Source organism: Ruditapes philippinarum, unplaced genomic scaffold (genome assembly GCF_026571515.1).
Source record: "Ruditapes philippinarum isolate M1 unplaced genomic scaffold, ASM2657151v2 ctg10672_1_1_1_1, whole genome shotgun sequence".
Taxonomy (NCBI): Eukaryota; Metazoa; Mollusca; class Bivalvia; order Venerida; family Veneridae; genus Ruditapes; species Ruditapes philippinarum.
The window spans coordinates 1-19,706 of NW_026864044.1; the positions used below are offsets into that span (position 1 = coordinate 1).

General features: G+C 31.5%; 1 protein-coding gene across 1 annotated transcript; it reads left to right on the forward strand.

Annotated features, from left to right (window-relative positions):
- The first annotated feature begins 6,649 nt into the window (after window positions 1–6,649).
- On the forward strand, window positions 6,650–17,438 carry LOC132724260 (uncharacterized). Its single transcript, XM_060709093.1, has 5 exons — window positions 6,650–6,699; window positions 13,050–13,111; window positions 13,855–14,154; window positions 14,406–14,533; window positions 17,132–17,438. Exons 2-5 carry the CDS (start codon window positions 13,057–13,059, stop codon window positions 17,402–17,404), a joined length of 756 nt encoding a protein of 251 aa, XP_060565076.1. The 5' UTR covers window positions 6,650–6,699; window positions 13,050–13,056; the 3' UTR covers window positions 17,405–17,438.
- Window positions 17,439–19,706: the final 2,268 nt, after the last annotated feature.

Below are 19,706 nucleotides of genomic sequence, written 5' to 3' on the forward strand. Positions count from 1 at the left end.
CAGTTCACGGAAAATCCAGATATAATACATTTGTGGGTTGGACAAGGGATGGTGACAATAGAAAACGGGACATCACAAAATGCATTATAAATAACATCACAAAGTATGATGATATGAATTACAAACTGCACAGCGACATTAATATCATGTCATCAACTAATACAACTACACAGTGCAAAGGGATAAACAATTCACAATATATCCACTGAATGCTCGGAGTGTTACTTCAAAATGTATTTGTTTTAATATAAAAAAACTTGATATCCAATCATAGTTTTATATTACGGCTCCTTTTTATACATTTACTACATATTTATAAGCTTTTACAGTCGCTTATTAATCCCAAACTACTTAGATAAAATCTTTTTGTTTGAATAAGATCAATATTCGAAACAAGAGTAACTGTACAAAAAATAAACGAAAATTCGTAATTTAATGTAATAGAAAAGTAAAATTATAAATCAATCATATACATTGTTGTTCGGGTATGAGATATAAAGATATAATAGAAAATGATCCTTAAAAATGTTTCAACAAAGCGGTATTTTACGACTTTTTACATTGATGGAATATTCTCTCAACAAGAACATAACAGTGTCAAAAAGGTGACAATGTCACATTTCTTTGTTATGTACAGTAAACCTTTATCTAATACAACTATAACAATACGACATAAAGCAGGAAGAATACATACAATAGGAAAAGCAAACATTAGCTACACTCGTTTTGTCTGTTAACTGTTTTTGATGCAGGGGAAATTTGTGTATGGGTGGAACAAAACAACAATATTGAAAGAAAGATCTCACAGATACTGTACATTTGAAGTCATATGTAAGTATTTTATTTTGTTTATAAGATCAGTAGAAAGTGATTCTTAATAAACAGTACAAAACCGAATAAACCGGAAAAAAAAAAAAAAAAAAACCAAAAAAAAATTTTTTCCATTTTCAGGGTTTTCATTTGGAATAGATCGTTATTTGAATGATAGGTTTTAAAAGTTCATACACAATTTAAAGCGAAGCATATTTCTATAGGCATTTCATTTCTGTAATATTTAGAGTTTTTAAGGTTTCTCGATGTCAAAATCCATTGGAACCAGTATCTAACAAATAAACGACTCGAAGAAATGATCAAGCAAGTCTTCAGTTTTTTCATGCTTAGCATACCCATACCCAACAATCAATTGTGTTTGGAGGAAATTTAACGGCTTCAGATTGGACATCACTCACTACAGACAGCGACATTAAAATCACACAATTAGACTTAAAAATTTTTTTGACAATAAAGAATGTTGAGGACTGATATTGGCTGTAGTAAATTTGACGATTGGAAACAAAGTCGGTTCGATGAGCAGATTCTCTTTACACTTGAAATAGAAAGGTTAATTTTTTATCAGAATTAGACTATAGTATGAATTGAATCGGAAAACATATTCAACTTGTAGAGTAAAAAAATATACTTAAAAAGACATATTATCATTTAAGGGTATGTAAAACCTGTTTTGTTCAATGACGTTACAAGAGGTACTTTCCAAACCATAAAGCAAACAATTTTATTTAGTATGGAATTTTCGAAGACGCGCTTTGTTGACAACAAAAAAAGAAAAAAAAAGAAAAAAAAAAAAAGATAATAAAAAAAAAAAAACATCAACTTCTTTAATACAATGCTAACGCTAATATACATAATTATGATGTTCTTTTAACTCAAACTTTTATTTCAATGCTCAGCTTTACTATCTTTTCATTTCTATTGATAACCACGAGCTTATTTGTTAAATGAAAAGTGACAGACAGCTGTTCTTTTTATAGATAAACCTGCCAGATCCTCCGTCAGGATTCACTGCTATTGCATGAATTGATCAAACTGAATCGGACTATCGAGTTCAGTGGCTCCCTTTCATTTTAACGGCGGAAGACCCCAACACCTTCGTATTTAAATTACTCAGAGAGTTTGGACTTGAATTGGATAATGAGGGTTGTTCCAAAGGTAGCGAAGATCTGCCTCTTATAATCTAACACTAGAAGTGGTCTCTCTGGTGGAAGAATGACATTATATCGGCTGTTGCTTTACCTAAGACATAAACTGAACCTATGGTAATTGGGAAATCTTAAACTGTCCGACGTTCTCTATATTCAGACAAAATGTATGTTGATTAGACCAATTTTGATGCACGAATAGATATGTTCATATAAATATTTCTGCATAAATATTTATTTGAAATATCTATTCCCATATTTTTGTTTTTTTGGTTTTCAAGCGCACCAATACCAATTTAGGTCATATTGCCGCCGAAAACAGGAAATAGAATTTTGGCTTAACTCAGATTTCAAATCAACATCACCTGCTGAAGAAGAGATGCATAGCCTTTTTAATTCAAACCCATTTTAATCGCCTCTATCGATCAGGTAGCGCAATTATGAGGCCTCGATCAGAAAGGGCATACCTGGGCCACATTTGGGTGATCCCATTAATTTTGATAATTTGTTTTGCATTTTGATTATTTATTAAAATTTCAGTAAATTTTTTTTCCTGAAGTTCAAAACAAAATTACCGTATCAGTTTTGAAGTTTTTAAAAAAAAGTGAAATTATTTTTTAAAAACGTTTTTTACACTTTTTAATAGTGTCACCCGAAAAAGAGCGACTTTAAATGTAAGGGTTTGCAATTGGAAGTGGAATTGGGCGGGGTTTTCTTCTCTTGGATTTTTTGCTGGCGTATGGAATTTAAAAAGAGGTGATCGTTTTTTTGGGTTTTATCTAGCCATAAATGAAAACGTTGTTTCTTTTTTTTTGGCTCACACGCGTTGTTTTTTAACAAGGGAAATATAAGGTCGATTTTATTTTTAAAAACGCTATACACATTTTTTAAAAAAAGCTTTTTCGTTTTAAATACTTAAAAGTGCACTTTTACTTTTTGATCGAACCGGAAAAAAGAATACGGGAGTTTCCCCAGAAACATGAAAAGAACTTGTTTTTTTACTTTTAATTTAAAAAAAGGTCACTAAGGGAAAAAAACAAAATCTAGAAACGAAAAGACAGGTGATTAAAATTTAAATAAAAATTTAAAATTCCCCTTTATAGGAACAACAAAGAATCGTTTAAAAATAGTCAAAGGGCGGATATATTTTTCATATTATTTATTTAAATCTATTTTTTCTTTTAATTACATTTTTTTAAATATTTCCAAATTTGTTGATGTTAAAATATTTCATTTTACCCGGGTACCAAATGATTTAATCTAATTAACCAGTTGAAGTTTACGAAAGGATAAACACAAACATCTCGAATTACAATAGCTGTATAACTGTTTCTTTCATTTAAACTTTTAAGTTTAATCATCACGGTTTTGTTTCATAATATTTCTTTTAAATATTAGACGAGAAAAGAAAACAACAAAAAGGAGGAAGACAATGGGTTTATGATTCAGATAGATGTGTTAATAAAAAGGACCAAAATAAACAAAGGGAAACATGCAAGATAGGTAAATGTTAACTCAATAATTTCATATTTTTTTAAAACAAAATATCATGTTTTATAACATCTGCTTTTTGCCTTATGATATAAATATTTGACTCTTGATTTGATTTTATCTTAAATTTTTTTAATAAAATATAATAAAATTAAATTGTTTGATTTGAGCATAATGCTCTGCGTGAGGGGGAAAACAAATATACATTACAATTTGCATCATAAAAAAAGATGATTTTTTTATAATTATGGACCTCTTTATACTGTTCAATTACTAAAAATTATGGGTTTTGGTCATTATAAATTGCTATAACTGCATGCAAGCTTAAAACATTCGTTTTTGGTAAAATACTATTCAGAATGAATAGCAAACACATAAATAAACTTGTTATTTTAGTCTTTCCAAGTATACTATCACTGTATATTTTGTATTACGGGGAAGATGACAACGACCATCCTATATATTACAGAAACTAAAACCAACTGACTTGGCAAGAATCAGTACAATTTAAATTGCCTATATGGAACTGAAGATATTTCCAATCGATGGAAGCAATGTATCGTCAATGAAGGGGGAAGCCAATACTTTGAAATTTGCGAATCAACGAACGATAAATCTTATTTAATGAAATTCACGTTAAACGTTCAGATGTGGCATTTAATCTAAGGTATTATGATAATAAGGATAAGGATTAATGCGCCGGAAAAAAGGGGCTCCATTTGAAAAATGACAAAATATTTAGAGACACATTTCTAAAAAAAGCATTTATTTAAAAAATTTTTTGAGCAAATTTTTTTATAATTTAAAAACTCTTGTTTTGTTTTTTTTTAATCGCAAGCTCGAAAAAAACATCATTTTGTTTAACGGTGGCAACAACAATGACTATTGTATTTTTTTTTGCACATTTTTCTTTGCACAGAACAACAAGGAAATTTTATATTTAGATTTGATGTCTTATTGCTCTGCGCCCACAGGCGCGGAGGTATTTGTGTTTACTATTTTTTTGTCCATGGACCCGAGTTTTATCAATGTATCTCTTCGATTTACAGGTAAAATCAATTCGGTTTTAAGAATTCCTTCAGATTTCTATTATGTAAAGTCATATAGGGGTTTCCCCCTTCGGGGACGCAAGAATGTCTATTTGGGAAGAAACGGAATTTCAGCCGCTGGGAATGTAAAATAAATAACTTAAAATTGTTCAATTTTTTCCTTAAAATTTGCATTTTCTAGGAGAAATTACTTAATATTTTGTAGTTCACAGTTGGGTTATGTTTGTACAATGAATTCGAAAGCTATAAATAGTGACATAGCTTTAACATTTGTGAAAGTCCGAAACCTTATTTATAGAAGTAGTTTAAGTCTAAACGGAAAACATCTTTTCGAGTGTCGCCGCTATGGTTAAATAAAGAACTGGATTAGTTTTGCAGGAAAAAAAAAAAATTGCCGCAACCCCAAAATAGATTATTCCCAAAAAAACAAATTTTGAATTTGCAACCCCACCCCCTTTAAAATTGGAAATTTAAAATATCAATAAATTTTATTAATATTTTAACAAGAAAACTTTCGTCTTGCGGGTTTTTAACATGAGGGTCTGTTAAAGGTTTATTGAAAGGAAATGTAAACACAAATGGTTTTGGGCAGACGGGGATTTTTAAGCAAATTTAACAAAAAAAAGTAGATTATTTCCCCAAAAAATCAATTAACAAAAATCCTTTTTTTTATCACCAAATGTCAGAAGTTTTTTATAACCCTTTATTTCCCCAATATATGTAAATGAATTTTCCCCAAAAACCCGTTTAAAAATTTAGGGAACAAAACTTTTTCCCTAAATTGAAAAAATGATGTTTTTCCATAAAACCTGTTTTAAACCCAAAAAAACCTGAAAAAGAAATTTTTAAATTTAAAAATTTTAAAATTCCCCCGTGTGTGCTACTTTAAATTTTTCTGTTTACTTTAAAAAAATCATTTTATCTTAAGGTCCCGGGATTAATAGAAAACCTTTTCTTTAATTTGACATTAAAAAAGCCCTGTAATATCACTTTCATTTTCCCCCTTTTTCGTTTTTTTATTTCTGTTTTTATTTTTTAATACAATTTAAAAAAAAAACAGACTTTGTTCATTTGCCACTGATTTTTGTATGTTTTCCTGTTTCAAAGAAAAATACATTTAATTATTCTAATCTCTACCAAGTCTACCACCACGTTCATGATGAACAATGTCTTTCCGTCCGCCCATTATCTATAACATACAATTTTTGTTTAAAGCCAATTAAAAAATTGAGGAAACTTATTAGAATAACTGTCCTACCTAGTTCATTGTCATACCACATTACATTTACAAGCTTTGTTAAATCCTTGTTTGTAAATTGCGAATTACTTTTTCCTTAAGCGTAAGGTATCCTGAAAGCTTTTCTCTAAAATTTGATATTCTGGTCCCCTCTCTTTTATGGACAGTGGCACTACGATAAGTTATTAATAATCATTAAAAACGATTTACAAAAAGAATTTCCGGAATAAAGTACAGATTAGTAACCCTTTATGCTGAATAGAACAGTGACCTGTGCGTAGGGAATGATTTGGTAAGGTATCTGTAATGAGCGCATTTTTTGCGCGGAGCTTCTCAATTGTTGCAATGCAGCAAGCTTTGCACTTGTATGTCTCTTTCTTAATAATGGCTTCATATAAAATACCGACAAAGTTTAAACTGAAAAATAAAATAATTTATATTTGTTTTCCTTCCGTTCTGTTTTTTTATTTTTGAAAAGATTTACTATAAAAAAATAAATAAGGTATATGCCTTCTTTTAGCACAGAACTCGATGTTACATTAATGGTGAACTCAATGTTATGGTGGTATTAATACGATTTATATTATAGCACGTGACCAAAGCTATGAAATCTACAAGAAAATTGGGTTGTAGCGTGAACATGTTTATAATTATCTATAAAGGTAAAAAATGTTCAAGGTTATTTAAAAACGAAATAATCGAAGGTCGTTTGTAGATATATCTAAACCTTTAAGAGATTTAATTGTACCAGGTTATGATCGTCCATGTAAATAATTATAATCGATTGCTTGACAGCGGGAATAATAAAAAGCCCCTTTTTATTATTTAAAAATTAAGAAGGTTTAATACTTTGAAATTTTTCAAATTGGAAATCCTTTTATGTATATATTAAAAAAAACACACCAAAACAACGGACTGTCATTTACAGAATATTAACGAATAAAAGGTAAATTTATTTCCTTTACATTAATTTTAAAACATTTTACCATATGTTAACAAATGTTATTTGTGCGATTTGTTTAAATATTAAAATCAAATATCTTTTTATCAATTCTTATTGAAAGTAAGTTTCAATTTTATTCTTATTCCTTATATCTTGATAGACGTATTCATTTTACGCAATTATGTCTTTATTACGACTTATGTACATGCAGTAGGGTGAGCGTTTCGGTTTTCATTTAAAACGCACACTTGTAAAAAGAATAAACGCACGAACATTATACGCTAAACGAACAAACACAGCATTTCGGCGTAATCAAAGAGGAAGCTTTAGAAAATCAATGATAAGAATTGTTAGAGAACAAATCCTTATAAGTTAGGACAATTTTTTAAACTATCCAAAAAAGTGGGGAGTTCCGCTACCCGGTTGATTTTAAATTGTTGACTTTTAAACTGGTAAGCCAACGGTCTTCTGAAAATTCTACGTGACATAAAAAAAGCTAATAACAAACTACCTGGACGGGAACATCGGTGGCTCACCCAAAGGTCTGCCGACTTTGTGCCTGAAAAAAAACAAGGATACCTGAAAGTATTCCCCCCCGAGGTATTAAAATTATTATGATCTTTCCAGGTTCCGCTAGATTCCAATAAGCCTATAAACACATTTTTCAATTGTGAAATTGCAAAACAAGAAAAATAAAATATTTTTTTAATGTTTTAATTATCATTATATGTTGCCTATGGAAATAATTTGTTCGTATATTAGGCCTCACAACACAGATTTTAAGATGAAGATGCCTCATATGCTAACTAGCAGTGGAGAAGTATGCTAGAAGGGGGTAATAAGGCTTCCTTTTGTTTGTATTACAATTGACATTTGGCAAAATCTTAGATTGAAATAAAAAGCTGTACGTGTGTTCTAAGTTCCAGATAAAATTAAAATCAGCTATCCTCCCACAACCGAACTACGCCCACAACAAAACTTCGACCGGCCCCGGAAAATAAATAAAACAAGGAAGTTACGTATCGCTTCCGGTAGTCCGCGCACATATTTGTTTACGGTAACAGCAGAAATGTCAACAATGTAAAATCAGCCCGATATGGAAAAGATTAGAAAAAGGTTTGTTTTATCCCATTGTTTAAAATATTAAGATTTTATCGATTTTCACCTATTCCCAAAGTTAACGATTGAAAAAAATCAATTTTTATAGAAAATTTTCTACATACAACTTTACTACTTGCTTCTGCTAAATTATTGCGCTTGTACCAGGGCCCCAAAAACCAACCACCATAACCATTTGTTAGAATAACTGTCAATAATTAAAGCGTGGACACAAATGCATCACTGTCCTTACACCAATAGGTAATTTCTAATTGGAATTTAATTGATACATATACTGATGTATAATACCCTATTTATTTTTCTTTATATAACCCAAAGTTGATGTCAGGGTCCATACAGGTCCTATGATGTTGAAGATTGACTGAGGCCTATATTGCTGTCAAGGAAAAATGCAATGAGTATAGAAAGCAAGTGCTCTTTATGAGTGGGCCCAAAACTCAGTTTAATTGACAGGCTAAGTGGGTAAGGGTTAAGTTGACGTGTAAACCCACAGGAGGTCCAACATTATTCGCCTCAAAAGAACAAAAGGCCTTGTTAAGCAACGGCAAACAGACAATGGCTGAGGTAGGCTATGTTCAGCCAGACAAGAAACTATTAAACTTGGCATCTGAACTTTGCTGGTCAGCTTGGGTTTAAGGGGACAGAAAATCATCCTTTTAACTGATAGGTGGGTTAATCAGTTTATTCGTAGGGGCCCAGAAACTGAACATTAAGAAGCCAAGGGATTTTAACATGGTTTAGGCCAGAATTTGCCAAACAAGGGGGGCTTTTGACGTTATTTTGATTGCACTTTAAAAACATAATTTGGTGAAAGTAACCATCAGGGCTAAAAACCCCATTTAAATGATAATTAGATGAAAAGGGACTGAATCAGAGCAACCACCAAAGATTGTGGTCTGGAAAACACCACAAAGTTCAGGCGAGAGTAAATCAGGAGGTCAAAACATTACATAAAGGAGTTAAATGCTGTAGGGGCAACGGTTCCACCTTAATTTGTCTTTCCTGGGTGCACCGAATGATAGCTTCTAATGGAAGGGGCAACCCTGGGGTTAGTCAAACTGTTCACAGGTCGGCTGGTCAAAATTACGGAAGTATTTCTCTACAACATAAAGACCACCCTTAAATCTTAACCTCCAAGATCTCCGAAGAAACCAGTTTCTGGTAATATGATGGACCATAAGACCATTTGCTTTAATTAATTCAGGGCTAAGGCAGAAAATATCATCTTGTTTGTTACCTCCCAATTTGCAGCCACCTCCTTCAACCTCTTGATGTCAGCGTTGCTTTGGGCCTTTGAAATAGCAGGAATGGAGCCTGTCATCGTCACATGAGAGAATCTGGGTGGAATTATTGTACCAGGTATGAATGTTCCCGCTTGCTTTAAAATCTATGCATCTACTTTGACACCAAGCAATATACAATCGGCAATTTAGCGATGTGGTGTTTTCCCATTCAAATAGAAATGCTGTATCAGATCTTACAGGTGGCAACCGTCAACTCACATTTGGATAGGGATCAATCGTCAAAGATGAAAGATTGAAAAGTGGCAATGTTGGGTCAAGCGGTATGTCTTGTGCGGAAGCATTTTCCTGCGAGAAACGAAGGAGGACAAATTCTTGAAAATGTGCAGAAGGCCAAAACAAAGAAAAATACACTTTAGTAAAATTGTTGGTGGAAAACCAATAACTGAAGATAAACATTGTTGAACAAATCATTTGCCCATAATAAGAAATATGACCCAAAGCCAAAAAAGCAAACAAATTACCAAAAACAAAGCTAAAAGTTCAAATAAGAAATCCCCAAAACCTGAACATCTGGAGCTTCTGTTAACAAAAAAAGAAAAGTTAATCCTTCCTATTGACAATAGTTGTGAAAGCTTCAGATGAAAAAATGTTTAAGAAAATGAGAAGTGCATTGTATGCAAAAATTTCAGCCCCAGACATAAAGTAAGCGGCCATATGTGATAATTGTGAATTGGGGACAGTGTGAGAAATGTTCAGGTTGGGTTCACCTGTCATTTGTACACCTGTCAAGGCCATCAGGCGGGGAGACAACTTTTTGTGTCCCTCCTGTAGTGAAATGTAACTGTAGACTAAACTATATAACCATGTAAATACGTTTTGTGACAGTTAATTATAATTCAAAACAGTTTGTTTAAAAAAGTTTTATAAAGTTTTTTTAAAATGACAGTTAATATGGACACAAACTTTTTCCTGAAGTATACTATTACAACCAGTAAAAGGTCAAGGTCAAAGTGGTCGAAGTTCGGTTGGATAAAGTCCGAGTAACACATGTGAGGGAGCTTCCATTTTATTTGAAATGTAAACATTATCAGTTGCAAGGTAGGAATATATACTATTTCAGTTATTACAGGTTTGAATATGTTTTATAAATTATGCATTAAAATTAAATATATTTTTCTTAATTAAAAACCTAAAACCGGAAGTGTGGTAAAGTGGACGAAGTTCGGTTGTACCGGGATACCAAGTGTAATCAGGACTTAGGACATTATATATACAATCTGTCTCTAGAAGTATGTTGATATTATCATATAACTCGAGGCTGTTAAAATAAATGTTTTGTCATTAATCTTCAGAATTGTATTTGCTACCTTTAATGCAGCATTCCTCAAGAAGATGCATTTTATAACAGAAAAAACTACCGTCTTGACACTTTTCTCTCTCCAAAACTCTATTCTAAAACGTTATATCATAGTTGAAATAATTCGAAATGTATATGCTTTAAACAGGTGTTTCGTGCGGCCATGTGATAGATATAAATTTACCGTTCAATACATGTAAAAATTTACATCGATTTTAGATTTTTATCCGAGCGATCCTGCAGCCATTGATCGAGCCCATTGTAAGTGTTTGGCCCGTGCTCATCAGCAGTGATTACTGGTAATAAGATGGTCCACAGCAAACAGCAGCAGACATTATAATTATATAGATAGCTTATATAAAACTTCCTCCGGTAAATTAAATTGATTCAGAATTGTGTCGTTTGATGCATCTTTTCATTCATATTGTACATTACGTATACATGTGAGAAGCATGCTTTTTTCTTACATGCTGAGGTGTGGTTCTGTCAGCAATTTAAAAAAAAAGAAAAATAATTTGAACAAGAATATCGCTGAAAGCAGTGTATGCACTGCTGTCGAGGTACTCAATGCATATAAATCAATAATGGCTGTAGAAGCGAAATGTTAGACGATAACCCAAGATATTTAACAGTAAGGGAAATGCTCAATAAATGTAGGCTGCATAAGAAAAAATGTAAAAACCATTTTATCAGTCTTGACAACTTGACCGAGATGACCACTTCCTGAACCAATCAAGATAAACTGATAATTAAAAATAATAATGCAAAAGACAACAAATAAAGTTGTATATATAGTAAATATATATAAAAAGTATAAAATCCAGTTTAAGCACCAGTAACACTGACCTCAGTGTCGGATTGCTCAATTTCTTTACCAAAAAAAAATAATAAGAGGACCACCAAAAGTATCTTCATATTAAATATGAAATACATAACTAACAAAAGTTATGTGAGAAAAAAATATCCAAAAAACAAATACAAAATACATCAATACATTACATTATTCCCCGGACAAACATTATAATAGTATGTACAATAAAAGGAGATAAGTAAAAAGATAAGTTATTAAGAGTAAGATTTCTTAAACACTGCACTTCCCCTAACTTTCCAGAACCATGTGATTTTTCAATAAGATATTATTAACAGTATCAAAGTTAAAGGCCGGACACGTATCAGTAAAAACTATAATGGGAGATAATTCGAAAATGAAGCAAAGTATGATTCTGGTACCTGTACACTACACTTCCTAATGCAAATTTCTGTCACTCTATGAAGTGTTTATCAAATTATTTCAATAATTTTCAAGTTATTTTCTGGACGAGCATTGTTAAATATTATCAAAGGGAGATTAATAAAAAAATATGTAGAGTTCCCTGACACTGCACGCATACGCACTAGTCTGCACAACTGCTTGAAGTTTCAACGAGATATCATTGATAAATTAAAAGTTATATCTAGGACAAGCAATGTTTAAAACTGCCATTCATTGGGTGATGAACATAATAAAAAAACCTATTATTTTGTTTATTTCAAGAAGCATACTTACAGTATTTATCACAGTAGCATGCCATAGACTTAGACTGTTAATTTGAAACTTATCGAAGATGACCTATTGTTTTAAAGTTATTATTATCGATTCAATACCATTCCAACATTGGATCAAATTTTCTTGATATGATACGTTTTACGTTTTAAAATATATAAAACATTCACTTATATATCATATTTCCATAGAGTGTGACGAATAATCTTAATTTTCAAGACTTAAACATATCATACTTTAAATATCGATCTATTGATTTAGATTTTAGTCATAGTTCATGAAGTTAGTTTATCTACATGAAATATCTCATGCGTAGTTGATCTAATAGTATCAATTGTGACATAGCAAATGTTTAAGGTAACACTTTTATATTATTTTTATCCTTAAGCAGATTTGTTGATTTGAGATTAAATTATTGCTTTTTTTATAACATCATCATACTCTAAAGATTTCATATATTTTTACACATTGCATTTTCACTATTTCTTAAACTTTTGTCATTGACTACATAGATAAATGAACTTACATGAAAATTTACATTTATTGAATACATAAACATTTGTAGCTTAGAAAAGCACAAAGTCATACGGTTAAATATCATCAAACTGGTCTATATTACCCACCATAAAGATCCATTTACCACACTGTTATTCTGGATCTGTAGTTTCTGGAATACTCAAATCCGATGCACAGCTTTTTTATCGTTCTGAAGGAATGAATGTTTGTTATTAAGCAGGCAGACATATTGACGCGATAGCGCTACATAAGCCCTTTTATGTCCAATATAATTATAGCCTCTGTTTATAATTGCATAAAACCAAATTAATCATGTTTCATTATGGAAATTCGCGTGGAATATATTGACGTGTTGTTAACACTTTTTTATATTGTGTTGTTAGAGTTATGAGTAATAATTTATCAAATGTCATATGCAATAATATAAATTGAAGCACTGTTCTCATGAATATAATGACCGCACTTTTTACTTCTACTCCTGAAATAAGATGCAGTAGCTAATTTTACCCTGCCAAAAGCTTTGGAAATTTTGTTTTTTATTATCCATGAGTGTATATTAAATGTTAAATTGCAGCACAGTGATGGATGCGGTTAGGGAATTGATTGTACTGTCACAATTGTTTCTAAGAGCAATTGGTAAGTATATACATTGGTTACCGTAGTGCTTTTTGCACGTTCATCGGAACTTGTAAGAGGGTAATATTTTTTTGGTTTACCTCATCAGTTAAACTTCAAATTATAACATAGGTTAAATCGAAAATTGTCATATTTCTAATATGAGGACATTAACAACATTATAATCTTAAATTTTGTTCAATTAAACATCTGAAGGCAATATGTTATTACGAGCAAAATGACATTGTTCCCTTCAAGTTGTAATGGCATGAAGAAACTGATAGACAACTATCTTTATAAGAGTTTTGCAGACTATATCTGGATTTTTTCAGGAAAAAACCTGTATATGTTGTGTTAAAATCTATTTGAAGAAACAACAGAGCCATAATATCTGAAGGGTATTTGCTAATTAGATATCAAAAACAAATCTCAATTTTTATGATTGTCGCCATTTAAAATATCCGCCTTTATATTCAATAGTAACAGAATGGTTAATTATATTATAATTCTTATTTTAAGATCTTTCAGATTAAGCGTATGATATACCCGTTAAAGTTTATAAAATGATATGTTTTAGTTGATATTTACCCTGTTCTTGAATGATGTATTGTACTGCATGTATCAAAAAGGTTTGACATTTTAAACGTTGTATGAATTTCACAGTCCACTTTATTTGTAACTATGTGAAAGGACGGTGTTAATTTTTTTGAGAAAATGGTAGTTATTTATGTATACGTACTCATAAGTATTCCTTTGATTCTTAGTTGCGATCGACCTAACATGTGACAGCGTCAATCCTTTGATACAATCTGATACTACGTGTATTTGCACAAACGCACCAGCAACAGGCATAGATTGGTATTTGGATGATGCGTTCCATTCAAGCTGTGTGCTGTCTACAATATGCGTACCCCAGTACAGTGGTTACAGTTTCTCGATAAACATGACTGAAAATGTTTACAAGATGACTATAAATTCTTATAAATATAGTAATTGTACAAAGATAACATGTAGAGACTCGAGTGATGGTAGCGTAATGCAATCGATGGTCCCTTCGTCAATAGGTGGGATAATTTTTCATATACATATTGTATAAATTATATCCAAAACATTGAATAATCAATATCATGAAAACAGGAAATAGATAACATATATACGAACAAAATAAACAAAATAAATATAATACATAAATGAGAAAAGAAAATTGTTTCAAAATCTTCATTTTTCCTTAATAATACACATTTCTTTGTTGGAATTGCCTTTGAGTCTGACATGTTTTCTAACATATAAAACCGTTAGTACATAACTATTTCAGTATTCGATACGACCTTCCCTACATCAATGTCAGAGCCAGGGTCGAACAATAGCAATGGTATTATTTCTGTGACAACTGGCTGCATTTCTGGTTTCTCGGACTTGAAGTATGACTGGTTTATAATTGTTGTAAGTTTTTTTGTTCTTTTTAAACACGGAATTCTGCATTATGTTAATAATAATATGTCCTGAAATCACAGAGAAAATTCGCTGCTATCATTGTTTTATTAAGTTAGGACAAATATTAGAATATTAATTTATAAATTTACTATTACCTGCGCTGCAATAATAACATACAGAGGATATTTATATGTTTTCGTGTAAGATGCAATTCTATTTCTTCGAGTGAGCTTCAAGACCGTATACTCACAAGTGACTTGAACTAAAAAATATTTTAAGATTGCGATCATAACCTCTTAACATTAATAATTGTTTGCCTAAAAAATAAAAAAAAAGTTAACTCTAAACAATGAAAGTTTTACCATACATTTACAATTCGTCTTTATTCTTGAAATGTATTCAGTCAATCAATCAAAATCGACAAGTCCTACGCTTATTTTTCAAAAATATGTGTTGACGCCATATAAGTCATTCTTGGTGTTTGAAAAGGTATACTTCATAATTCATATATTTACAACTATTCAAAAGGACTGTCATGGAAAATTATCTATTAAGACTATCTTATGGGCGCTTGGTTAACTAACTGACTGAGGACTGTCATTGATTTTACAGAATCATTCTTGTGTGCAATTATATTATTATAATTTTCACTGTGAATTTTTCCAAAAATGTTTATATTAATTGATCCAATCAAAAGCATAAAATATATTTCAATCATACAAATGTAAAAATTATCAACAAATGTTTGCAAAAATAAGCTAACTTGGTCTTATAATCCAATGTGATGTTATGTTATTATTTATGACATTCAGTGCGACACATAAGGTAATGCATAATCAGTTTTGATAAAAATATGTGTTGCTGAAAATGTTTACACGACCCACAGACACTTGGGGTGTGGAGTTTCAAACGCCTTTAAAATCCACATAAAATGTATATTTGTCAGTCCCAGCACATGTACTGATCATATATATCAAAAAACTTAATAAAAGCCATTTGAAAAAAATTCATATATCAACGTCTATAATAATACACAAGATAAAAATGTTCGCCGGAAAAAATCCGCACACCTACCGTCAACATCACCATGTATTTTATTCCATTTCCAATATTTCACATAATCCTTTGATCCATCGACACAGAAGATATAATTCTTCACGATGATGTTTAATTTTAAACTTCAACGGTAATATAAACAACGCAACAGTCGAAATAAACATCAAGATTATCGCCGTTTTACCCCATTTACAAAATCTTTCAATAAATTTAAACGTGGCCCCAGCTTTGCCGTGTGCAAATTTGCGGATATTTGGGCTATTTGTGGAGCCATTCGGTAATATGTTGGTTCCCATACTTCAAAGCGGGCGTATTTGTGTGAAAATATTTGAAATGGAATAAAATACATGGTGATGTTGACGGTAGGTGTGCGGATTTTTTCCGGCGAATATTTTTATCTTGTGTAATTATTATAGACGTTGAAATATGAATTATTTTTCAAAACGGCTTATATTAAGATTTTTTTATATATACATATTATCAGTACATGTGCTGGGATTGAAAAATATACATTTTATTTTGGTTTTAAGCTCCACATCCCAAGTGTCTGTGACACGAACCGCATTTATCCCTATTGAACACAGAAGAACAGAAAGTGTGTGTTATTTAAGAAATATTATATCCCAAACAGTGATTTTATCGCTCAATAACATCACTGTTTGGAGTTCGGATGCGAGGAATTATATCACGAGGGCGTAGCCCGAGTGATATAATGATGCGCACCCGAACGACAAACAGTGATGTTATCAAGCGATAAAATCACCGATTTGGATATATTATTTCGATTCTAACACGACATCAACAAATAAATGCTGCCGTACCTGATATTAAGCAAAATTGCGCCTGATTTGTTTCCGTATTTATTTTAAGCGCGTCGGATTCTTTTAGTGGTTACGTCACATCTATAATAATTACGTGACATATCTAAATATAGAACGTCAACTGTGACTCTGTTGCATAATAACACACACTTTCGGTTCTTCTATATTCATGCAATAGTGAATTTAAATGCGGGTCGTGTTAGAATATGCTATAAAACACTGTTTGGCGTTCTATATTTAGATATGTGACGTATCATTATACACGTGACGTAACCACTAAAATGTGACGCGCTGACAATAAGTACGGAAACAAATCAGGCGCAGTTTTGCTTAATATCAGGTACGGCAACATTTATTTGTTGATATCGTGTTAGAATCGAAATAATATATCCAAATCGATGATTTTATCGCTTGATAGAATCACTGTTTGTCGTTCGGATGCGCATCATTATATCATTCGGGCTACGCCCTCGTGATATAATTCCCCGCATCCGAACTCCAAAAAGTGATATTATTGAGCAATAAAATCACAGTTTGGGATATATTATTTCTTAATCATTACACATTACAAAATGCTATTCATAACAGTTTTGTTGGTATTGAAAAGCATTAAAATTGTAATAGTCGCACCATGTCCACGTGAAATACTTTACTTTAAGATGCTCTTGCTACCTTTTGTTATTATTGAATTGACTTAGTTGGATATGTTCTGTTTTAAAATGTTTTCAAGGATGGTTTAGACGAAATATATTCTGTAGATGAATCAAGCAAAATTGACACGAGCGACACATCTTCGTGCACAAATTGCAACACGGATGTAAATGGAAAGAGAACCGTTGGAATTAAGCATACAGAATCGTCAGGATCCGGGACTAAAACCGTCCTTTTTAAAGTATTATTGCATTATGCATCGGCCAATTTGCAACTTAATATTACATCTAGCTATTATTACACAGTAAAGGGTAAGTTTATAATTTTCAACGGTTACTTTTTTATTTTTTAAATCAAATACGTTATTTCTTAATATCCTTGTCGTGTTTATATTGTTTTTTTGCGCGCTCGTATCTTCTTTGATGTGCACATTGAGTATACTTATATTATGTTGAACATAATATATTATCATTTATTAAGGTAATCTATAACTATTGAATTATTCAATCTATCAAGTCGTTGCACTTCATGTTTAACGTTGGGATTTCAAATAAAGTAAGGAAAATTATTGATATTTCTAAATGATTCAATACTTTGTCTGCTTTCATAAACTATGCCACTGATAAAATCATAATAAAAGTATCAATTACTTAATTACTTCATCAGTTTTCATATATGTAAGTTACATATCAACTTGTGAACAAATCTAGTTGACTTATCAATGATTTGTCGATGAATATTATATCGCTTTCAATTGGTTAAACCATTTACTGATTTTTACAACAGCTTTATTACAGTTATTCAATTTAAACAAAATTAGCGAAAAATATTACAAACACGATCAAGTACTCAAATATTAAGAAATAAATTGTCATGAGAGTAGAACCGGAATGTGATAATCAACCCGCAAAATGAATACAGGCCCCGAGAGCTTTCGCCTGCGGGCATTATACATTCCAGGGCCCAATTTTTACTTTCCGCGCCGCTCTTTGCCTGTCTTAATGTCTATATTACACTCGATATTAGCATAAAAAAGATAAATAAATAAATAAATAAATTAGTTAATTAATTAATTAATTTAATAAAAAAAAAACAACAAAAAAAAAAAACAAAAAAAAAAAACATTGCTCTTCTTGGTGAAATGTCTGCCCTTTTCTAATGCATATATGTATCTTAACTTGGATTTAACTAAATAAAAGATTGGAGCAGTACCTTTAGACGCTTGCAGAAATCATGTTAACAAAAGAGACCAATAAAGATTTTACCCCGATTCTTACATGTTTTATTCATAATCGTAATACTATGTAAATCGGTGTGTAGAGATGAATTACACGTTTAAAAAAGTTCATTCCGTTGTATGAAATTTTGCGATATTTTATTATTTAATCACTCAAGCACCTTGTCCGGTATATACCGAAATATGGTATTAAACGTGGTGCTCCATTTTTAGCTCGACTATTCGATAAGAATAAGTAGAGCTATTGTAGTCACCCGAGCGTCGGCGTCTGCGTCCGCGTAACCACTTATGTTAAAGTTTTTGTAATACCTCAAATATTTTCAAAGTCCATTGACATATGGCTTTGAAACTATGCACACTTGTTCACCATCATGACCCCAACCTGTGACAGGAGGAGATAACTATATCAAGCATTTTGACAGAACTATGCCCCTTCTTCGACTTGGAATCTACGTTAAAGTTTTTGTAATACCTCAAATATTTTCAAAGTCCCTCAAATGTTTTCAAAGTCCATTGACATATGGCTTTGAAACTTTGCACACTTGTTCACCATCATACATGTAACCCCTATCTGTAGACAGGAGGAGATAACTGTATCAAGCATTTTGACAGAATTGTACCCCTTTTCTGACTTAGAATTTATGTTAAAGTTTGCATACCACCTCAGATATTTTCATATACTATTGACATCTGGCTTTGAAACAAGTTGAAATTTTATGCTCTTCTTTGAGAGCATAATAGGACTCTCTTCAAGGCCTATTACAGTAACATGGATTTAAATGAAAATTTGACCCATTTGTTATCTTAGAAAATTTTACATTTACTACCAAGCACTAAGAATAGTCTAGCGTTGCTGTCCTACTGACAGCTCTTGTTTTATTTGTTTTTGGATTTCATTCAATACAGGATTGGATCAATACCTTAAGACGCTTTCAGAAATCATAATCACAAAATAGACAGAATCGTTTTTTCGCCGATTCCTACATTTTTCATTCATTTTCGTAAATAAATTGGTGTGAAAAGGTGAATTAGACGTTTTAAAGATTAAAAGACGAGATATAGGTATTTATCCATTTAATCATCTTTTTCCATATATACCGGGATGCAGTATTTTGTGTGGTTTTCCAATTTATTTTTAGTCTCACTCTAGTTATTACTACAGTGGCTTCCCTTATCGCATACAAAGACAGTAAGAATCAAGAAGCAAGGTTTATTTCCTCCCGATGGTCGTATTACTTCTTTACATTTCAATAAAAACAGTTATTGTACAAAGTACGCATAAAATCTAACGATTCATGCTTAGACCATAAACATAGTTTCACTTTAACGTGACGTCATTGTTCTTATTTGTGGACATACTCGCGTCAGCGGGGGGCCAATTATTGTTATGAGTTTTTCGGCACGGGCCATAAACTCA

What these genes read in the sequence shown, in the direction of transcription:
- LOC132724260 (XM_060709093.1), top strand. Translation starts at nt 13,057, where the DNA reads ATGGATGCGGTTAGGGAATTGATTGTACTGTCACAATTGTTTCTAAGA. An exon ending in ATTGTTTCTAAGAGCAATTG is followed by an intron (nt 13,112 to 13,854) that starts GTAAGTATATAC and finishes TTTGATTCTTAG; the next exon opens with TTGCGATCGACCTAACATGT. An exon ending in ATGACTGGTTTATAATTGTT is followed by an intron (nt 14,534 to 17,131) that starts GTAAGTTTTTTT and finishes AATGTTTTCAAG; the next exon opens with GATGGTTTAGACGAAATATA.